The sequence below is a fragment of the Patiria miniata genome, unplaced genomic scaffold (genome assembly GCF_015706575.1).
Source record: "Patiria miniata isolate m_02_andy unplaced genomic scaffold, ASM1570657v1 HiC_scaffold_20, whole genome shotgun sequence".
In the NCBI taxonomy this organism is placed as follows: domain Eukaryota; kingdom Metazoa; phylum Echinodermata; class Asteroidea; order Valvatida; family Asterinidae; genus Patiria; species Patiria miniata.
In genome coordinates, this window is record NW_024037059.1 from 18957290 (window position 1) to 18974924 (window position 17635).

Consider the following 17635-nt stretch of genomic DNA (forward strand, 5'->3'; position numbering starts at 1 on the left):
TCCACTGTTACTTGTGACTGGACTTGTGATGGAAGAATTCAATTGTTATTTTTTCATCCACTGTTACTTGTGACTGGACTTGTGACGGACTTGTGACTGGACTTGTGACTGGACTTGTGATGGACTTGTGATGGACTTGTGACTGGACTTGTGACTGGACTTGTGATGGACTTGTGATAGACTTGTGATGGACTTGTGATGGACTTGTGATAGACTTGTGACTGGACTTGTGACTGGACTTGTGACAGACTTGTGACTGGACTTGTGATGGAAGCATTCAATTGTTATTTTTTCATCCACTGTTACTTGTGACTGGACTTGTGACGGACTTGTGACTGGACTTGTGACTGGACTTGTGACTGGACTTGTGACTGGACTTGTGATATTGTTATGATAGTGATATTGTTATGATAGACTTGTGATAGACTTGTGATGGACTTGTGATGGACTTGTGATAGACTTGTGACTGGACTTGTGACTGGACTTGTGACAGACTTGTGACTGGACTTGTGATGGAAGCATTCAATTGTTATTTTTTCATCCACTGTTACTTGTGACTGGACTTGTGACGGACTTGTGACTGGACTTGTGACTGGACTTGTGACAGACTTGTGACTGGACTTGTGATGGACTTGTGATGGACTTGTGATGGACTTGTGATGGACTTGTGACTGGACTTGTGATAGACTTGTGATAGACTTGTGATGGACTTGTGATGGACTTGTGATGGACTTGTGATGGACTTGTGATGGACTTGTGATGGACTTGTGATGGAATTGTGACTGGACTTGAGATGGACTTGTGATGAACTCGACTACATCCCTGCTAAGCAGATCCATGAAATGTTCACCTTATCCTTTTCACCTGGTTTACTCAAATAAGCTACAACAAGGCAATAACATTTGGTGTTAAAAGAAGCAAAAAAAACCCAAAAAACATTACCTTCCCCTTCATCGCTTAAACTTTTGCTTTTGCTTTGTGAATTTGCTGGGTAGGATCAGCTCAGCCGTGATCTGATCTTCAGCTGGAGGTTTGGGTTCCTCTGGAGCCGCCAGTAGTGGATGGACGCCTAGTTTCCTAGACACCTTGGGGACCTTAGCGCTGGTGACTTTGACCTTACAGCCAAGAGCTCTCGCGTGATTCCTGAACCTGAAATGTAAAAAATTGTCAGACAGGGTAAGTGCTTGCTGTTTACTCCAACCAAATTGACTTACAAAAAAGAGGGAGTGTGGCTTAGTTGTTAGGTTTTGTGACTCATGATCAGAGGGTCAGTGGTTCGAGTCCAGCTGCTGTCCACATGTTGTGTCCTTGGGTAAGCCACTTCACCCTTACTTGCCTCTCTCCCACCAAGAGGTTTAAATGGGTAGCGGCATTAGCTGGGGAGTAACCTGCGATGGACTGGCATCCCATCCAGGGGGAATAGAAACATTCTCAGTAGTTTCATGCCAAGGACACTGTAACTAAACGCCAGCCTGATGGGGCATATTTACTCATTTAGAGACTCTTTAGAGAACAACTTTTGATCAGGAGACCATGGTAGTAGCTTGGACAAACACGGTAACAAGCACTGTGCGATACGTACACAAACCAAAGGGTTGCAGGGCTTATGGACAAATATGGAATGGTCAATATTACAGTAAGGCCCATTCGCACACAAGTGTGGTAGCAGGATTCCACATGAGAAAACAAGTGCGAGTGCACAATAAGCTCTGGTCGTCTTGCATGAAAGTTTTGCAGTTTTTTCTACGCTGTTTTACACAGACCCATGTAAACAGCGACCTCTATAGTCACATTGGCGTGTAGCTTGGGAGTTCCCCTTTCATATGCAACACCATACTTCCGATCTGTACCTAGATTTATAGCGATTTGTGATAAATACCACGTGACTAACAATGCTGAACATATTTTGCCTCCACTTACAAACTTTTCATTAACATCTTTCCAAATTGTTACAAGCAATTTTTGTAAAGTATTTAACATATTTTGTTTAGTTTTTTTTGAAAATTAAAATTTGGTAGATATATTTTGCTGGAAACGTAGGGGCCTTTTTGGTCAATTTTCCCAAGGACAGATCGACCGACTGACCACCAATTGATATGTATAAGATCCTGCCAGAGCTTAAAAATTAGATCATACAGTTTCAATGGGCTTGTTTATACCATTTGCATACATATGGCTCACTCAAGTAATGTATCAATGCGCTGAGAAACCTGAGCCAATTTTTGTGCACAAACTTGAGTGTTCACGCATACTGGAATTTGTATCCTTGTGGAGTAATTTCTTTGTTCTCGTGTACTAAAGTTTTCAAGTTTGAAAGTGTAGTTTCAAAATGCTCCTTTTCTGGATCTGGATCAATACTGCAAGCAATCTCCCATTATGGGATGTATAGGTTGCAGGTTTTTAACCAGAATTAATTTCCTGGGCTGAAATTTGGACATAATATCCCTTATAAAAATACTTCAATTTGCGACGATCAACACACCTTGGAAGTTCCTAGTTTTTGAGTAAAATCCATATATCTATTTCGTGATAACGTTGTGGAGACGTATTCACCTGTAGAAATTGCTCTGTGGAGATGTATACAATCGTTTGTTCCCTATTGTGCACATGTCTCCACAGGGTACCGTGTACCAGATCATTCTGGTTTATTAGAGCTGCTTGCTGTAAACAGGGCCATTCATTCATTTTTGGCATAAACATTGACCCTAACAATCCCCATCCAGTCAAACTCCAACACCGGGGTTTGTTGGAATCTGTTAGAGTGGGTACTGCACTAGTTAAGTGATTAATGCTTTACATGGGGTCAGGCATACCACCATAATCAGAGTCCCAACAGTTTGGGTGTTGAGTTTACCATATAGTGTTGGAATTTGCAGGAGTGAGGAAGGTAAATCACTCAAGTAAATTACTAGTAAATCATTCAAAACTGTGCAATATGTCACTGTAATTTCTTACTTTCTATCACCGCAGTTTTATAGAAACGGCCCTCATGATGCAAAAGATAAATGCTCAACTTACAAGTACATTTGGGCGGTGAGCCCTTTCTGAAGGTGGCCCAAGTCCGTCTTGAAGTCGTCTATAAGGAGTGCCAGGGTAAGCATGCGAACAAGCACTTTCTCCTTGAGTTTCTGGGGAAAAGATCTGGAAAAAGAAACAGAGGGATGTGAAATGCAACTTGGGAGATTTCTGTGGATACAACAAGTGAAGTGACCAATCTAAAAGAAAAAATACAAGTATGGCTGTGAGAAGAACCAGCGGTATGAAGTGATGTAAGATGAACAGAAGAATGAAAATACAACCATTTGTTTGATTTCTAACTCCACAGACAATAAGTTGCACGCTGTTACACGTATGATCCAATACGTGTCTCTAAAGTTATATCTTGGAAGATGAAATTTTTTTATGACAGGAAGATGTAAAATTTGTGAGATGCTCTCAAGCTGTCTTTGTCACCCACCTCTGCTTTCTGACCCCATCGACCGAAGCCGACATTTGAGTGAAGTTATCTAAGAAGTGTTGGTTGAAAGCATCTGGTAGGTCCTCTGCAACTACCACTACAAAAATGAAAACAATTCTTTATTTAAAAAGTGACTTTCAATGAACACTCACGATGGTGGCAACCAACGCGAAACTTGTTGCAAAGTATAACTCCAAAAGCATTTCACATACCTTCAATGAAATATTGGCTCTAATATATTGATCAAACAATATTATATAATACGACCCGCTAAACTGACAAGGGATGTAGTCGATTCCATCACAAGTCCACCACAAGTCCATCAAAAGTTCTCCAGTCCCAATTCAACTCACAAGCTATTCAAATGAGCTTTGACAAAGGCATTCTTTGTTACTGTTCATCCACTGTAACTTGTGACTGGACTTGTGTCTGGACTTGTGACTGGCCTTGTGACTGGACTTGTGACGGGACTTGTGACGGGACTTGTGACTGGACTTGTGACTGGACTTGTGACTGGCCTTGTGACTGGACTTGCGACTGGCCTTGTGACTGGACTTGTGACTGGACTTGTGACTGGACTCGTGATGGACTCGTGACTGGACTTGTGATGGACTTGTGATGGACTTGTGACTGGACTTGTGACTGGACTTGTGACTGGACTTGTGACTGGACTTGTGACTGGACTTGTGACTGGCCTTGTGACTGGACTTGTGACTGGACTTGTGACTGGACTTGAGACTGGACTTGTGACGGGACTTGAGACTGGACTTGTGACTGGCCTTGTGACTGGACTTGTGACTGGACTTGTGACTGGACTTGTGACTGGACTTGTGACCGGACTTGAGACTGGACTTGTGACTGGCCTTGTGACTGGACTTGTGACTGGACTTGTGACGGGACTTGTGACGGGACTTGTGACGGGACTTGTGACTGGACTTGTGACTGGACTTGTGAGTGGACTTGTAATGGGCTTGTGACTGGGCTTGTGACTGGACTTGTGACTGGACTTGAGACTGGACTTTTGACTGGACTTGTGACTGGACCTGTGACTGGACTTGTGACTGGACTTGTGATGGACTTGTGACAGGATTTGTGACTGGACTTGTGAGTGGACTTGTAATGGGCTTGTGACTGGGCTTGTGACTGGACTTGTGACTGGACTTGTGACTGGACTTGTGACTGGACTTGTGATTGGACCTGTTATGGACTTGTGACTGGACTTGTGACTGGACTTGTGACTGGACTTGTGACCGGGCTTGTGACTGGACTTGAGACTGGACTTGTGACGGGACTTGAGACTGGACTTGTGACTGGCCTTGTGACTGGACTTGTGACTGGACTTGTGATTGGACCTGTTATGGACTTGAGACTGGACTTGTGACGGGACTTGAGACTGGACTTGTGACTGGACTTGTGACCGGGCTTGTGACCGGACTTGTGACTGGACTTGTGACTGGACTTGTGACTGAACTTGTGACTGGACCTCATTGGCTCAGGAATATGGCCAATTGGCAGGAGCAAGTCTTGTACCCTGACTACCTTTACCTTTTTTAGCCTTCAAATCCTTCTGATTAATGGCATACATCTTGCGTAGGTAGTGCATGTATACTAAGATGCACACTCTTTGTTGTTTATCCTCTGCCTTTGTTGGCAGTTTCTCCAGATGGCCCAAAATGTAGTCACAGTACCTGTTAGGATAACAAGCAATTATTCATTTTAAGCTGAAGGACAAGTTTTAAAAGTAGGGTTACAAATAAGAAATTCAAAACTATTCTCCACCAACTTCAATCAAAATCAAAGTGTAAACACTCAGTAAAACTTTTTTTCCGTATTTGTGTACCATTCTGGGTAAAAGACACTACTTGAGGTTTATGGCACAGTTGATTTTAACTGAAAATGTAATTTACAAATATTTTTTTTAAGCAGGATTTTTTACGCTAATTTAAAATTACTTTTCCTCTGTTCTCCACTCCGTTATCTGTTCTTTTGTAGCTTCCAGGAAAACACTGGTATCAGCGACCTCTCTCAGCATCTCCATACACACGGGTGAAATGACTGACACAACAAAGGTAAAGAAATTAACTTAGACGAGTAACGTCGAACTACCGTCAAATTACAGGTGGAGGAAATTCCAAGACTTCAGAAGATTTTGTAGTTTTGGGGGGTTTTTTTTCAATTTTTAACATCAACCACCATTAATTGGCTGTGATTCACTTTCATGAAAAATGGCCAAATTGGAACAAAAGCAAGGCTGCAGTTTTACCTGAGAATTGTACTTTTTCTTTGAGTAAAGGATTTGTGCTAATGAAAAGTGCAGTCTCTTTACCGACCCAACCACACATCCCTGAAGAATTTAACTACTATTTAGTGTTTGTAAAATTACTGAATAGTCTTCCGCACTTCACAACCCTTCAAGTTTGCAAAGCCTCTTTTGCCCAAAGAGTTATATTAGCGCCCACACTTCAAATTCCTTTGCGGTAATCTTCTGTGGAGTATGGATAACACTTCAAATCCCTGTGCAATTCTTTTGTGTGGTTAAGCTCAGGGCAAGCAGGCCGATTCAGCCATGAATTTGCCACAGTGTTGTGCTGCACTGCTCTCCACAGTGCCGTTGTCTTGTTGCAGTGACTCTCTGTAAGACCCATCCCTTCACCTGAAACTGACCTGCAGGGTTTTAAAGGATTTTACATATTGCTCTGAATTTTGACTTCAGACTAGGAGCATGAACCCTAACAGGACTCAATCGATCAAACCCCAATGGCATGTTTTGTTGGAATCTGTCAGGATGGGTACAGTACCCCTAAACTGACAGTCTTTTACATTGGGTTGGCACACCTCCAGAATCAAAGTCAGAAATATGTGTGTGCAGTTTCCCATAATGGTGTTGGAATTTGCCAGGATGGGTATGATTCCTAGTAAATCATGCTAGGGAGTTAGGGTTAATGTTTTCAGTCCTGAAAGCAGTCCTAACTGTACACTGGCAAAGGATACTGTCATTAAGGTCGTAGACATCGTTCAGAATCTGTGCTTTTTTATTGCGTGGGGGAAGGATGCTACCACTGTCTGCCTCGTCCTCTGGAAGAAAAAAAAGGAAGAAAAAAGCTGTCAACATCTTCACAGCTGGTCTTCTTTCTCCATGAATTTTGTTTTCAATGTTCACATGTGTTTCAAGAAATAGGAAGATAAGCCTAGTGTTTCACATTCAGCTGAACAGAATAATCAAGTGGGGAAGTGTCACCTAACGGTTAGGGTTAGTGAACCCCTGACCCTCATGATCAGAGGGTCAGGGGTTCGAATCCAGCTGCTGGCCATACGCTGTGTCCTTGGGCAAGCCACTTGATCCCCATTTGCCTCTCTCTACCCAGGAGTATAGATGGGTACCAGCATTAGCTGGGGAGTAACCGGCGATGGACTGGCATCCCATCCAGGGGGAACAGAAATATTCTCAGTTGTTTCATGCTACTGAAACCGGACTGAAAACGCCAGCCTGATGGGCCACATTGGCTCGGGACAGAGTTTACTTACTGAACAGAATAATCACAAACTTATCCCACACGCAGTTCTGTCCAAAAGCTTCAAACAATGTTCTGGTATTTTCCACTGAAATGCATTGTAATGAAGTTGCGTTGATTTTGAAAATTGTCCTTAATCAACCTAAACTATGCTAAATGCACTCAGTTGATCTGGGTAGAGATCAAAAGACGCAAAATGTTAACTGCTGTAAACTATTGAATTCAGCGAGCTGCACAATTTGTTGATGGATTCTGTTAAAAACAGTAGGGTGCCAAGGAGAATAAAAATGGTCAGGGTTATGGAAAACACTTACCAGGTTTCACTGCACTCGCGGGTTGTGACTGGGCATGCTTGACTGCCTTGTTGGCCAGTGTCTCCAGGGCCTGGGAGGTAACGGCGCTGCGGAGCCGAGACTCCAACGCACGCTGCTTGCGTGAGCTCCCAAAAGCTTCCGTTAACCTGTCATTCTGTTAAAGAGTCGAGAAAGAAAATGAGTTTCATCAATATTGGTTTGTAAATCTCTCGTTGCAAAAATTGGTCAACAAATTATTATGCAAAAGAAGTTTTGCTATTGAGAATTAAAGACAATGGCATCATAGACCAGCAGAAACAGTGCTTCAGGTTAGCACAACTTTTCTGCTAACTGTTAAGGAATGCCCAGAAATTGTGCTTATTCAGCTAATATCTGAACCCACATCTGACAAGAACACATACCTTTTGAAGCGTCGACAGTTTTTCATTGTTTGTTGCATTAACACTTTCCTCGTCTCCTTTGCTTTCTCCAAACCACGGCCGCAGATGAAACGACTGCGCATCAAATACTTTCATCTTACCACGCTTCTTGTCCAGAACCCCAACTAAATATCTGTGGAAGAGAATATAACAAGAAACCAATTTATGGGAAAGTACATGTACGTGATGTCAACAAAATGGGCACTTTTTCTGTAAATGCTAAATATGTTTATACACTTTTGCAGATTGGTTTCAAAATGAATTTATATCAACTTACTTGCAATTTGAGCTGTGTTTTGGAGCATGTATACCATAATTTTGCCCAACATAATTCATGGAGTTTGACTCAGCAACCTGAAAATCGACAACATAAAAAAAGTATTCATCAATATATGACCAAACCAGTTTTAAATTAATTAAAATTTTTGAACAATTTTTGGCAAGATTACCATATACGAAGTTTTAAAATTTTTAAACAATTTTTGGCAAGATTACCATATACGAAGTTCACTAATTTTCCTCTGTATTGACTAACAAGCCCCCAGATAGCAATTTCATGTCATCAAAGTCAATTTGAGCAGTGAGAAAATACAAGCATTTTCTTAGAAAACACTTAGAATTTTTCAGTCCAATCTCATAGGGTTTGTACACAGGGTGTTGCGTGAACTTCGTATTTGGAAATCTTTCCCAATTTTTATTCAAATGAAACTCTTTTCTTCTTGCTTGATCATAACAATGTTAAACTGCCTTGACTTTTGAAAAGTATAAGGCAATCCACTCACGACTATTCGCTGGTGTTTCCTTCTCTTGTCTCCTTGGTCTGTGTGTTTATAGCATTTGAAATTGGGAGTCTCAGAAGAGCCACCTTCCTCGGGTACATTCAACCTTCCGTGGGTGAAGTTAGCTGTAGGTAGACGTTAAAATTGTCAATAATATAAATAACCAGGATCAGTATTGGTAGTTTAAGAGAATATCCAGACAAATCTTCAAATCAAAATATTCCTACTGCAATGGAATGGGGAATCCACAATGAATATTTTTTTATATAAATATATATTTGGGGGGAGGTGGAGATGTAGCGATGAGCAAGATTATAAGATTCAAGAATTATCTGTAGTCCCACTAACTGGGGCACTAGAACTCCTTTTTTGACATTTAGGAAGTTGGTCTGTCATACTAGCATCCCACTGCAGAAGCATTCTCAATGTTTCAATTGCCTTGTCATGAAACAGTCGTTGGTGCATCCCCCGATCTACACGAGGAGTTTTTTTTTTTACTCAGGTCACGGTCGCGCTACGTGCATAGACAATGCATTGCAAAAAATAACAGCAACATCAATATTGAATGATCGCTGTATGAAGTCTGTGCTATAGTGGCTGAATTTCACGGATTTGAAACCCAAAAAATAATTGTATCATTGAAGCCCTACTTCGTCTTTGACATGGGACGCTAGTCTACAACAGACCAACTTGCGAAATGTCAAAAAAGGAGGTCTAGCGCCCCAGTTAGTGGGACTAGAGTATTTGTAGAGATCGATCACGGGTCTAGATTATCCGATGCCCATTTGCCATTCATTCAACTGTGAGTCATACATGATACAAAAAACATTCTAGTAGTAAGTAAATTATACTTATTATAACTTATAGTATTATCTAACAAACTTAAATCTGTTTTTTTAGCCCGTTCATATTTGGTGGGGGGGGGGGGGGTCGTGTTTATGTTTCTTTAGTTTCCCACAAGAAAAGCGCCCTCAAACATCCAAAATGCAAAATGTAATTATGTATCGATTGATGCGGTAATATATTATAGGCCTATACCGATAGGGAAAAGTGGCATCGGGATACTGCATTCTTCCCAAGAACTCTGTTTCCTATTAAAGATAAATTGTCAGTTTCATTAATCACTGATATCGTCATTTGTATAGGTTTCCCACCTAGAATAAGTCCGTCTTGTTCACGTGGGATATACTTCATGGAGGCTGCCATCTTGATTTATATACTGCACTGGTTCCCATCCCCCCGTGCAGATAAACTCATCTGCGCTGGCGATCTTTTCGTTCGGAACCAGTTATCCATTACTTTACAAAGAGCGCCCTCATGCGTCAAGCTTCACATTATTTAAAACGTGTAGTTGATGTTTATATTTTAGTGGGTGTAGTTGAATTTTTATATGGAACCGGTAGTTGACTCCAAGTTGGGAATTGCAACTGTTTCGAAGATGCTTAAAACATAAAATAAGTAAAATTGAGTGAAAAAAAATTAACGGGAAAAACTGGGTCATCCAGATCCCCAGGTCAGCAGACTGTACCGTCCGTGACCTGATATCCGAGCATGCCTGACACGCGTGCTACCCACAAATAAACAAGACGCTGAACACGCACGTACTCGCGTGTAATTTAGGTTGGTGACTTCGTAAAGCACAACGTCAACGCTATGATTTACAACAGGTACCAGACGGCTAAATGACAGGCATTTAGGCTTCACTCAAAAGATGTTCGGCTGTTGCAATATTGCAAATTTCGACAGTTTGCTCGGTAATTTTCAGGATTCCGTGCTTGTGTGAAGTCTTAGTGTCTGCACCCAGTGTTATTCAATCAGGAGAAGACCTTCGCTTCTTGACTTTCGCCGCGGAGAGACCGGTTACGCTCGTGCAAGATCATGGACGTACACGTTGACACGGGAGAGAAGTCGTTGGACGAGAAAATAAAACAGTGGTTGGAATGGGACAAGGTAAATTCACATGATTTTTAGACAGTAGACCTGTTGTGCCCATTCTTGAAAATCACGCAATCTTAAGAATGTGCGCGCATTCTTAAGAATGAGCGCCCAATTCTTAAGAACGAGCACGCGTTCTTAAGAATGAGCGCTCATTCTAAAGATTGGGTGGGAATATCACGTGCACAATTTATGAATTTTGCCCAATCTTAACAAACATTGCACGACATAATTATGTTAAATGAAATGTATAGCGGTTAAAAGGGAAACAATTTATATAAAGAGGAAAGAAAATGTTCTATGCTTCTGTTCTGTACTCGTATAACTATGTCACGCCCCAACTATCGCATCGGTCCCAACTATAGTTGGGCCTGTCCCAACTATAGTTGGGCCTGTCCCAACTGTAGTTCCACAGTTGGGCTGGCCCAACTATAGTTGGGCCTGTCCCAACTATAGTTGGGACGGTCCCAACTGTAATTTCCATTGTTGGGCTGGCCCATCTATAGTTGGGCCACTCCGATCTTTTTATTTTGCGGTGTCCCAACTATAGTTTACATTGATGTACAACCATAAAACGTTCCCTACAGCTCTGATACACGTCTGACTTTACTGGGGACCACTGAAATTAGCTATTGATGGGGTCAATCTATAGTTGGGCCACCCCAATCTTTTTATTTTGCGGTCCCAACTATAGTGTACATTGTTATGTTGTACGATTATAAAACATTCCCTACAACTCTAATACACATCTGACTTTACTTGGGACCAATGAAATGATATATAGGTGTGGACCATCTGTAGTTGGGCCACCGCAATATTTTTATTTGGCAGTCCCAACTATAGTTGTACGACTATAAAACATTCTCTACAGCTCTGCTTACATGTCCGACTTGGGACCTTTGACATTAGCTATGGGTGGGGCCCATCTATAGTTGGCCGGCCATGGCAATCTTTGAATTTTGCAAAATGTTGCTGGATAATAAAACCAAGCAGCTGGACAACTCATCCAACTAGGCAGTACCACGTGACCGGCCAGCCTTGCGGCATGCATGCACGACGAATACACGGTGCCAGCGCCGCGGAACATTTTAATCCAACAAGATCTATCAAGCATGAAGCATCCGGCGCAACTCCAGTCCTAACTATAGTTGGGCCGACCCAACTGCCGCACTATAGTTGGGACAGTCCCAACTATAGTTGGGACCGATGCAATAGTTGGGGCGTGACACCTACGATAATTTGAATCAAATTAAACCTATTATTATTGCTTTTTTCTGCCCACTATGGGAAGTTTTGTAATAACGGAGGACTGGGAACTAGTCTGGGAAGTGCTTTGTTTAGGCTAGACAAGTTACAAGTCCCTGTATGTATCATATGCAAAAAAAAAAAAAACCGATGTCCAGAAGCTGCCAAAATTGCTCTTCTGACTAGATAGAATCCAGCTCTGCGACGTAATGGTGGGGTGTGAACAATAAATTGGTGGCAATTTAAATGGGAAATAGCATTTGCACTATGGGATGTCGCAGTATTCATTCTGATTCTTCACATTCTTCATTCTTACGTTCCCCCCCCCCGCTTTTATTATCCCAAAAATCAGAATTTAATTCTTTCCACTAGTATTATTATGTCTCTTATTTTTTCCCGGTCCCCCCCCCCCCATATCAATACGCCTATACTTATCATATCCACTCTACTTTTCAGCGCCTTGCGTTGCAACAGTATAATTATTGAGAATCAGTGAACGAGGATGCAGCTAGACTTGCCAAGCGCAGCCGGTGCTCGGCATCGACAAGACCGTTATCTTGTCGCACATTCTTAAGAATGTGCGCTCAATCTGGAAGAGTTATTTTTTGCGAAGATTGCGCAAGGATCCAGTTGCACATTCTTAAGAATGTGCATGCACATTCTTAAGAATGCGTGATTTTCAAGAATGGGTACAACAGACCCAAGATTTGGGTTTATGAATATGACGTTTGTGAGATATACCCCAGATGGTACTGTTGTAGGCCTACATCACTGTGATCATGTAGCTATTGTACAAAATCACTCAAGCAATTTTGCAGTAAAGAAATTAAATTAAGGGAAAACATTTTGCAACCTACCTAAGTAAGATTTGAGGCTTTGCATGGTGGAGATACTAAATAATGAAAGGTTTGCGGAAACACCATGTGCGAATAATTTCTCAGCTAAGAGAATGGTTCTGAAAAAAACCAGAGGTATAAACTCGACATTCCGGTCAGTATGCTCTGACCGTCTTCAGGAAGACGGTCGGAGCATACTGACCGGAATGTCGAGTTTATTTTGCAACCTGATGGCTGCCACTTGTTTCTTCATCTCAGTGAAGGTCAGTCATTGCAAAAATGATGATAAGACATGAATCTGGGACTGAGAAACATTTCCAATTTTGTTAAGAAATCCTAACAAAATTGGAAATGTTTTTCAGTCCCAGATTCATGTCTTTTCAACATTTTTGCAATGACTGACCTTTATTGAGATGATATATGAAGAAAAAAGTGGCAACATTCTTTCCAAAAAATCTCTGCTATTGATGTACCCAAACGTGGCATGGCCCCTAATGTGGCACACTTTAAAAATTGAATCGTGACTTCAAACTTGGTTGCTGAAACTCTGAGGACCTTGTCTTTGCCTCATGATCAGTTTGGAGAATTTTGTCGGCCAAAGAGTGAGTAAAGTTGGCCTGATTTCGTTTTGCATTTTTTTCAAAACTCAAGGCCCCAGTCTGTCTGTGCGTGTGCTTACCACAACATCTTAGTGTTTACTCACTCTTTAGCCAGCAAAGTTCTCCAAAATGTTCATGGGGCAAAGAAAAGGTCCTCGGTATTTCACCAACCAAGTTTGAAGAATCAATTCCATTTTTAAAGGAGACATTTCTTCAATATTTTGCACATTCATGAGAGGGAAGTCAAGTGATTTCAAAATGAGGCTAAAGACTAGACTGGTACATGTCCAACCATTGTCCAACTGTTTGAAAAGACTGACCTCTCCATTCAGTGTCATTAACCTGGTGACTGACTATGGAGAAATGTGTAGTAAATAGAGACTAGTTCCCGGTTCCTGCCACGTTTTTCTTAAATTCGTTTGGCATGGTTGATTGATGCAGTACTGAAGCTGTGTTGGACTGGTTGTTTCAGGTGCCAGTCTATTTTCTTGTATTGCATGTTTTCAATACCTGAAGTTTTGGGACTCTCATACACAGTATTGAGAGTCCCAAATTTTCGGACTAATATATTCCCATAGGTTACACTTCAAATTTTAAAAAAAATTGATTCAGGATCAATAACCTTGACATTGTGTCTTATCACTTATCTAGAACATGGCCACGAGACAGGAAGTTGTAGAACTCGTCAGCAACCACAGTACAAAGGTACTCCACGAGAGATTTGATACCAGAATTGCATTTGGAACTGCAGGTAATTATTCAATTTTTCATATAACGCATGCAACTTTTGCTCAGATTTCACTTCACAATTTCCTCCTTTTTTGGTTACTTTCCAGTTGCATGCCTGTACTTTAAAAAAAAAAATGAAAAATCATAGAGAAAATGTGCATCACTTTCTCCTCAGAATTGATCAGGACCTCCCCCCCCCCCCCAAAAAAATAGAAATCAAATCCCTCAAAGTTCAGTTAGTCACAATGGATGGCCTTTCTGTCACAACTTCACACAATCTGCTGACACTTTTTCCATGCAACATTGGCCCTGAATAGTACTTATGAAAGTTCAATCACACAGTGTTGTGTAGTGTGCCATAGCACAATGGCTCCTCATTGAGTGCTCTGTCACAGCTTTTGTTATTCTATTACCCGTACACATTTCTCTTGAATCAAATCTGGCTTTGACTACAGTCGAATCTCGTTAGTACAAACTCTGTTAATACAAAATTCTGGTTATAACAAACATAAAGCCGTAGTCCCGACTGTGCATTTATGTGCACAATGAGTTGGACTGATGTTCCTCTTAGAGCCCTGTCCGCACTGGACTTTTTTTGGTCAAACTAACCGAGACTATGGGTACTTTTCCCATTTTAAGTCCAGTGCGGACAGCCTAGGACGTTTTCCTCTCGGTTACTTCTCCCGAGTCCAGCGGTTACTTTTACTGGCCAACTGCTGCCCAGGAAAACTTCCCACGCGCCCAGGAAAACTGACCAGGTCACTTTTCCCGAGACGATAAGTCCAGTGCGGACAGTGCGAGTCGGTAAAAGCGGCTCAGGAAAGCGTACATCCGGCCCGAGCGACCTGTTATGCATACAGAGACCGCACGAACCTGCACGTGCAGTGGCCGAACATTTTGTAGAAACACGCTGCGGTGTATCATCAAGTCCGAGCGGTAAAATCTCGTTGAAATATATATTTAAACGGACAATTACATACACAGAGAAGAGAGATCACGTTCTGAGAATTAATTTGCCGAAATTCTCTTTCTCCACCGATGTATGTTATTTTCTACGATCCAAATTCGTCCTGATACGCTAGTTTAGTCATGCACGCAACATCATGGTCCGGTACCGTACGTAGGCCGTAGTCACTGGTTCCTGGCCCACATCATAGCTTCGATTCTGTAAGCATGCGATGGGAACCAACGAATACTGATGGCACTGCTGCCGCACGGAACATCGTACAGCGGCATGGCTTCGACAACGTGCATCACAAATGCGTCAGAATTATAGGCCTTTTCGTCAAGATTTAGCGTGTCAAGATGAACTAATATCGTGTAAACGATTATGTTGTGCATGCAAATGGCGTGTGTAATATTACTGTGCGTATCGGCGGCTGAAAATGTGAACGGCAATTTGTTTTCTGTGTACGGTGAGATATTATACTGACACTGTGACAGCTCGGTTACTTCTCCCACGCGGTCTGGGTAAATTTTCCCGTGTCGAAAGTCCAAGTGCGGACAGCGGTCACATTTGACCATTTCTCACTTTACCATCGTCTCGGTAAAACCTTCCAAAAAAAAAGTCCAGTGCGGACACGGCTTAATACAAAATTCTGATATAACAAACAATTTGGCTAGGTCAGAATGAGTTTCTATTAACGAGACTCGACTGTACTTGGGAAGACTACATGTTTGCAGCCGCAAAAAAACAAAACATTTGCAGTTGTTCTTAAGTTAGGAAAAGAATATTCAAAGGCGAGTTTTGTGATTTCATAAGACATGTGAATGAACATTTGATCATGTGTATTTCATAATTCACATGTTTGTGGATGATGTGCAGGATTTCGCTCTGTACAAATTCGAGAAATAGTTAGTGAACATTTCATCATCTGACACTCCCTCGTGTCAATTAAACACCTACAAGATTTTCCTTGAACACAATTACACGTGTACATGTTTTTATAGAAAGTTTTTTTATCTACAGTGTAGTTAAAGGGAATATACAACATTTGCAAATATCAAAAAATAAAACTACCAAGTTTTTACGAAATACCTTACTAGGATGTTGGTAAATGACAGTCTAAAGCATCCTGTAAAATTATGGCACCTGGTGTCAAGTCATTTTCAAGAAAATGGTATTTTTTGTATACATTTCCAACGGTGGTCGGCCGACCACCGTTGGAAAAACCTAACTATTTTTCAACTGCTGCTCCAAATTTACAATTTTTTGTCAGTCCAAATTTTGTTTGCTATTGGTTACATGTTCATGAACAGGTGCAGGCCAGCTAGACTGGTTCCCTTACCTTACAATTTTCCGACATCTATAAATTGATCCATTTTATCTTTAGTGGGGTCAGGGAACCAGACTACTTAAATAATTTTGTTTTTCTTGGTTTTTCAAGCATTTTCGAACACAAAACTTCAAACATGTCAGTTAAAAAATATTTGATCTACTATACTAACCCCTCAAATAGTTCATTTCTGAAAATTACAGCAAAAGCCAATGATGTATATTCTCGTGGTATTTTATTGTGTCTTGCCTACGTCAGCGTGATTGGACTTTGTTCACACACGCCACAGTTATCGAACTGATGTACTTTGCAATTTGCACCTACCTCATCCGAACAATTTGCATCAGGCAACTTGTGGGTCAGTAAGATAGGATCATTGGGTGAAGTAACGGTCAGATATCAGACTCTTTTTTTTTCAATTGTTAACCATAAGTTTGCTCAATAGATCAGTTTTTCCTGTCCATGAATTCAGTGTCAATGAAGAAATTTGACGCTTTGCATATGACAGCAACAAATAGATTGTTCTTGTCCAGACTGGGAGCAGTGTTTGTGTTTAGTTTCATTCCCAGTAGGTCTGTCCTATGGGAGCAAAATCCCGCCGTTCCCAAGTTTGGCAGGATTTTGACAGATTTAATAATGTCTTGGCCCACCACTAAGAGATTGAAAAAATAATGTGTTTTCGGTACATTTGCCAAGAATGTGCCATACAAATTGCAATGCTGGAGTTTGACAAAGTCAGTAAACAGGTTTCTTAATATTAAAGGGAATATACATCATTGGCTTTTGCTGTAATTTTCAGAAATGAACTATTTAAGGGGTTAGTATAATAGATCAAATATTGTTACACTCGCATTTTTGAAGCTTTGTGTTCGAAAATTCTGGAAAAACCAAGAAAAACAAAACTGTTCAAGTAGTCAAGTTCCCTGACTCCACTAAATATAAAATGGATCAATTTACAGATGCCAGAAAATTGTAAGGTAAGGGTACCAGTCTAGCTGGCCTGCACCCGTTCATGAACATGTAACCAATAGCAAACAAAATTTGGACTGAATTAATGGTAAATTTGGAGCAGTAGTTGAAAAATAGTTAGGTTTTTCCAACGGTGGTCGGCCGACCACCGCTGGAAATTTTTACAAAAATACCATTTTCTTGAAAATGACTTGACACCAGGTGCCATAATTTTACAGGATGCTTTAGACTGTCATTTACCAACATCCTATTAAGGTATTTCGCAAAAACTTGGTAGTTTTATTTTTCGATGTTTGCAAATGTTGTATATTCCCTTTAACGAAAATGCCTTCGGGGGATAAGGTTTAAGAGTGTGCTGTGCATGAACTTGCAGTTTCTGTTTCACAGTTTCTTTTGGGGCTGCATGACCAAAAAATTTGTCGCACAATGCATTTTAGTTTCAAATGATGAAATCGGTCATTTGCTTTCAGTTTTAGTAATATTTTGAGCTGTGAATAAACTTGGAAGATTTAGTACACAAGAAAATTTCTTTCTGTTTGAGGGATGTGAACACGTAAGTGTACTG

The 17635-nt window shown here is 41.0% G+C and overlaps 2 protein-coding genes across 3 annotated transcripts in view; one reads left to right on the forward strand and one right to left on the reverse strand.

The window, feature by feature from the left end:
- Positions 1–793: 793 nt before the first annotated feature.
- On the reverse strand, positions 794–9714 carry LOC119727742 (DNA-directed RNA polymerase I subunit RPA49-like). Of its 2 annotated transcripts, none has more exons than XM_038199781.1 (11): positions 9636–9714; positions 8485–8606; positions 7980–8056; positions 7685–7835; positions 7284–7437; positions 6449–6529; positions 5410–5512; positions 5003–5145; positions 3458–3554; positions 3019–3141; positions 794–1149 (listed from the first exon to the last, which is right to left on the reverse strand). In XM_038199781.1, the coding sequence occupies exons 1-11, from the start codon at positions 9685–9687 to the stop codon at positions 951–953; spliced, it is 1302 nt and encodes a 433-aa protein (XP_038055709.1). In that variant the 5' UTR covers positions 9688–9714; the 3' UTR covers positions 794–950. The 2 variants fall into 2 exon arrangements, with proteins under 2 accessions (XP_038055709.1, XP_038055708.1); XM_038199780.1 differs by having other exon boundaries at positions 6449–6532.
- A 146-nt stretch (positions 9715–9860) lies between these two features.
- LOC119727743 (glucose 1,6-bisphosphate synthase-like) overlaps positions 9861–17635 on the forward strand; it is a 32046-nt gene continuing 24271 nt past the window's right edge. The window contains exons 1-2 of the mRNA XM_038199782.1: positions 9861–10431; positions 13748–13847. Of these exons, the coding sequence (XP_038055710.1) occupies positions 10360–10431; positions 13748–13847 (172 nt within the window). The 5' untranslated portion in view covers positions 9861–10359. The remainder of the gene's footprint in view (positions 10432–13747; positions 13848–17635) is intronic.

Bases quoted from the DNA above. Each gene is read 5' to 3' on its own strand.
- LOC119727742 (XM_038199780.1), bottom strand. From the start codon at position 9,687: ATGGCAGCCTCCATGAAGTATATCCCACGTGAACAAGACGGACTTATT. The intron at 8,607-9,635 runs GTGGGAAACCTA...GTCTACCTACAG, and splicing joins ACAAGACGGACTTATTCTAG to CTAACTTCACCCACGGAAGG. The intron at 8,057-8,484 runs GTGAGTGGATTG...GTCGATTTTCAG, and splicing joins GGAAACACCAGCGAATAGTC to GTTGCTGAGTCAAACTCCAT.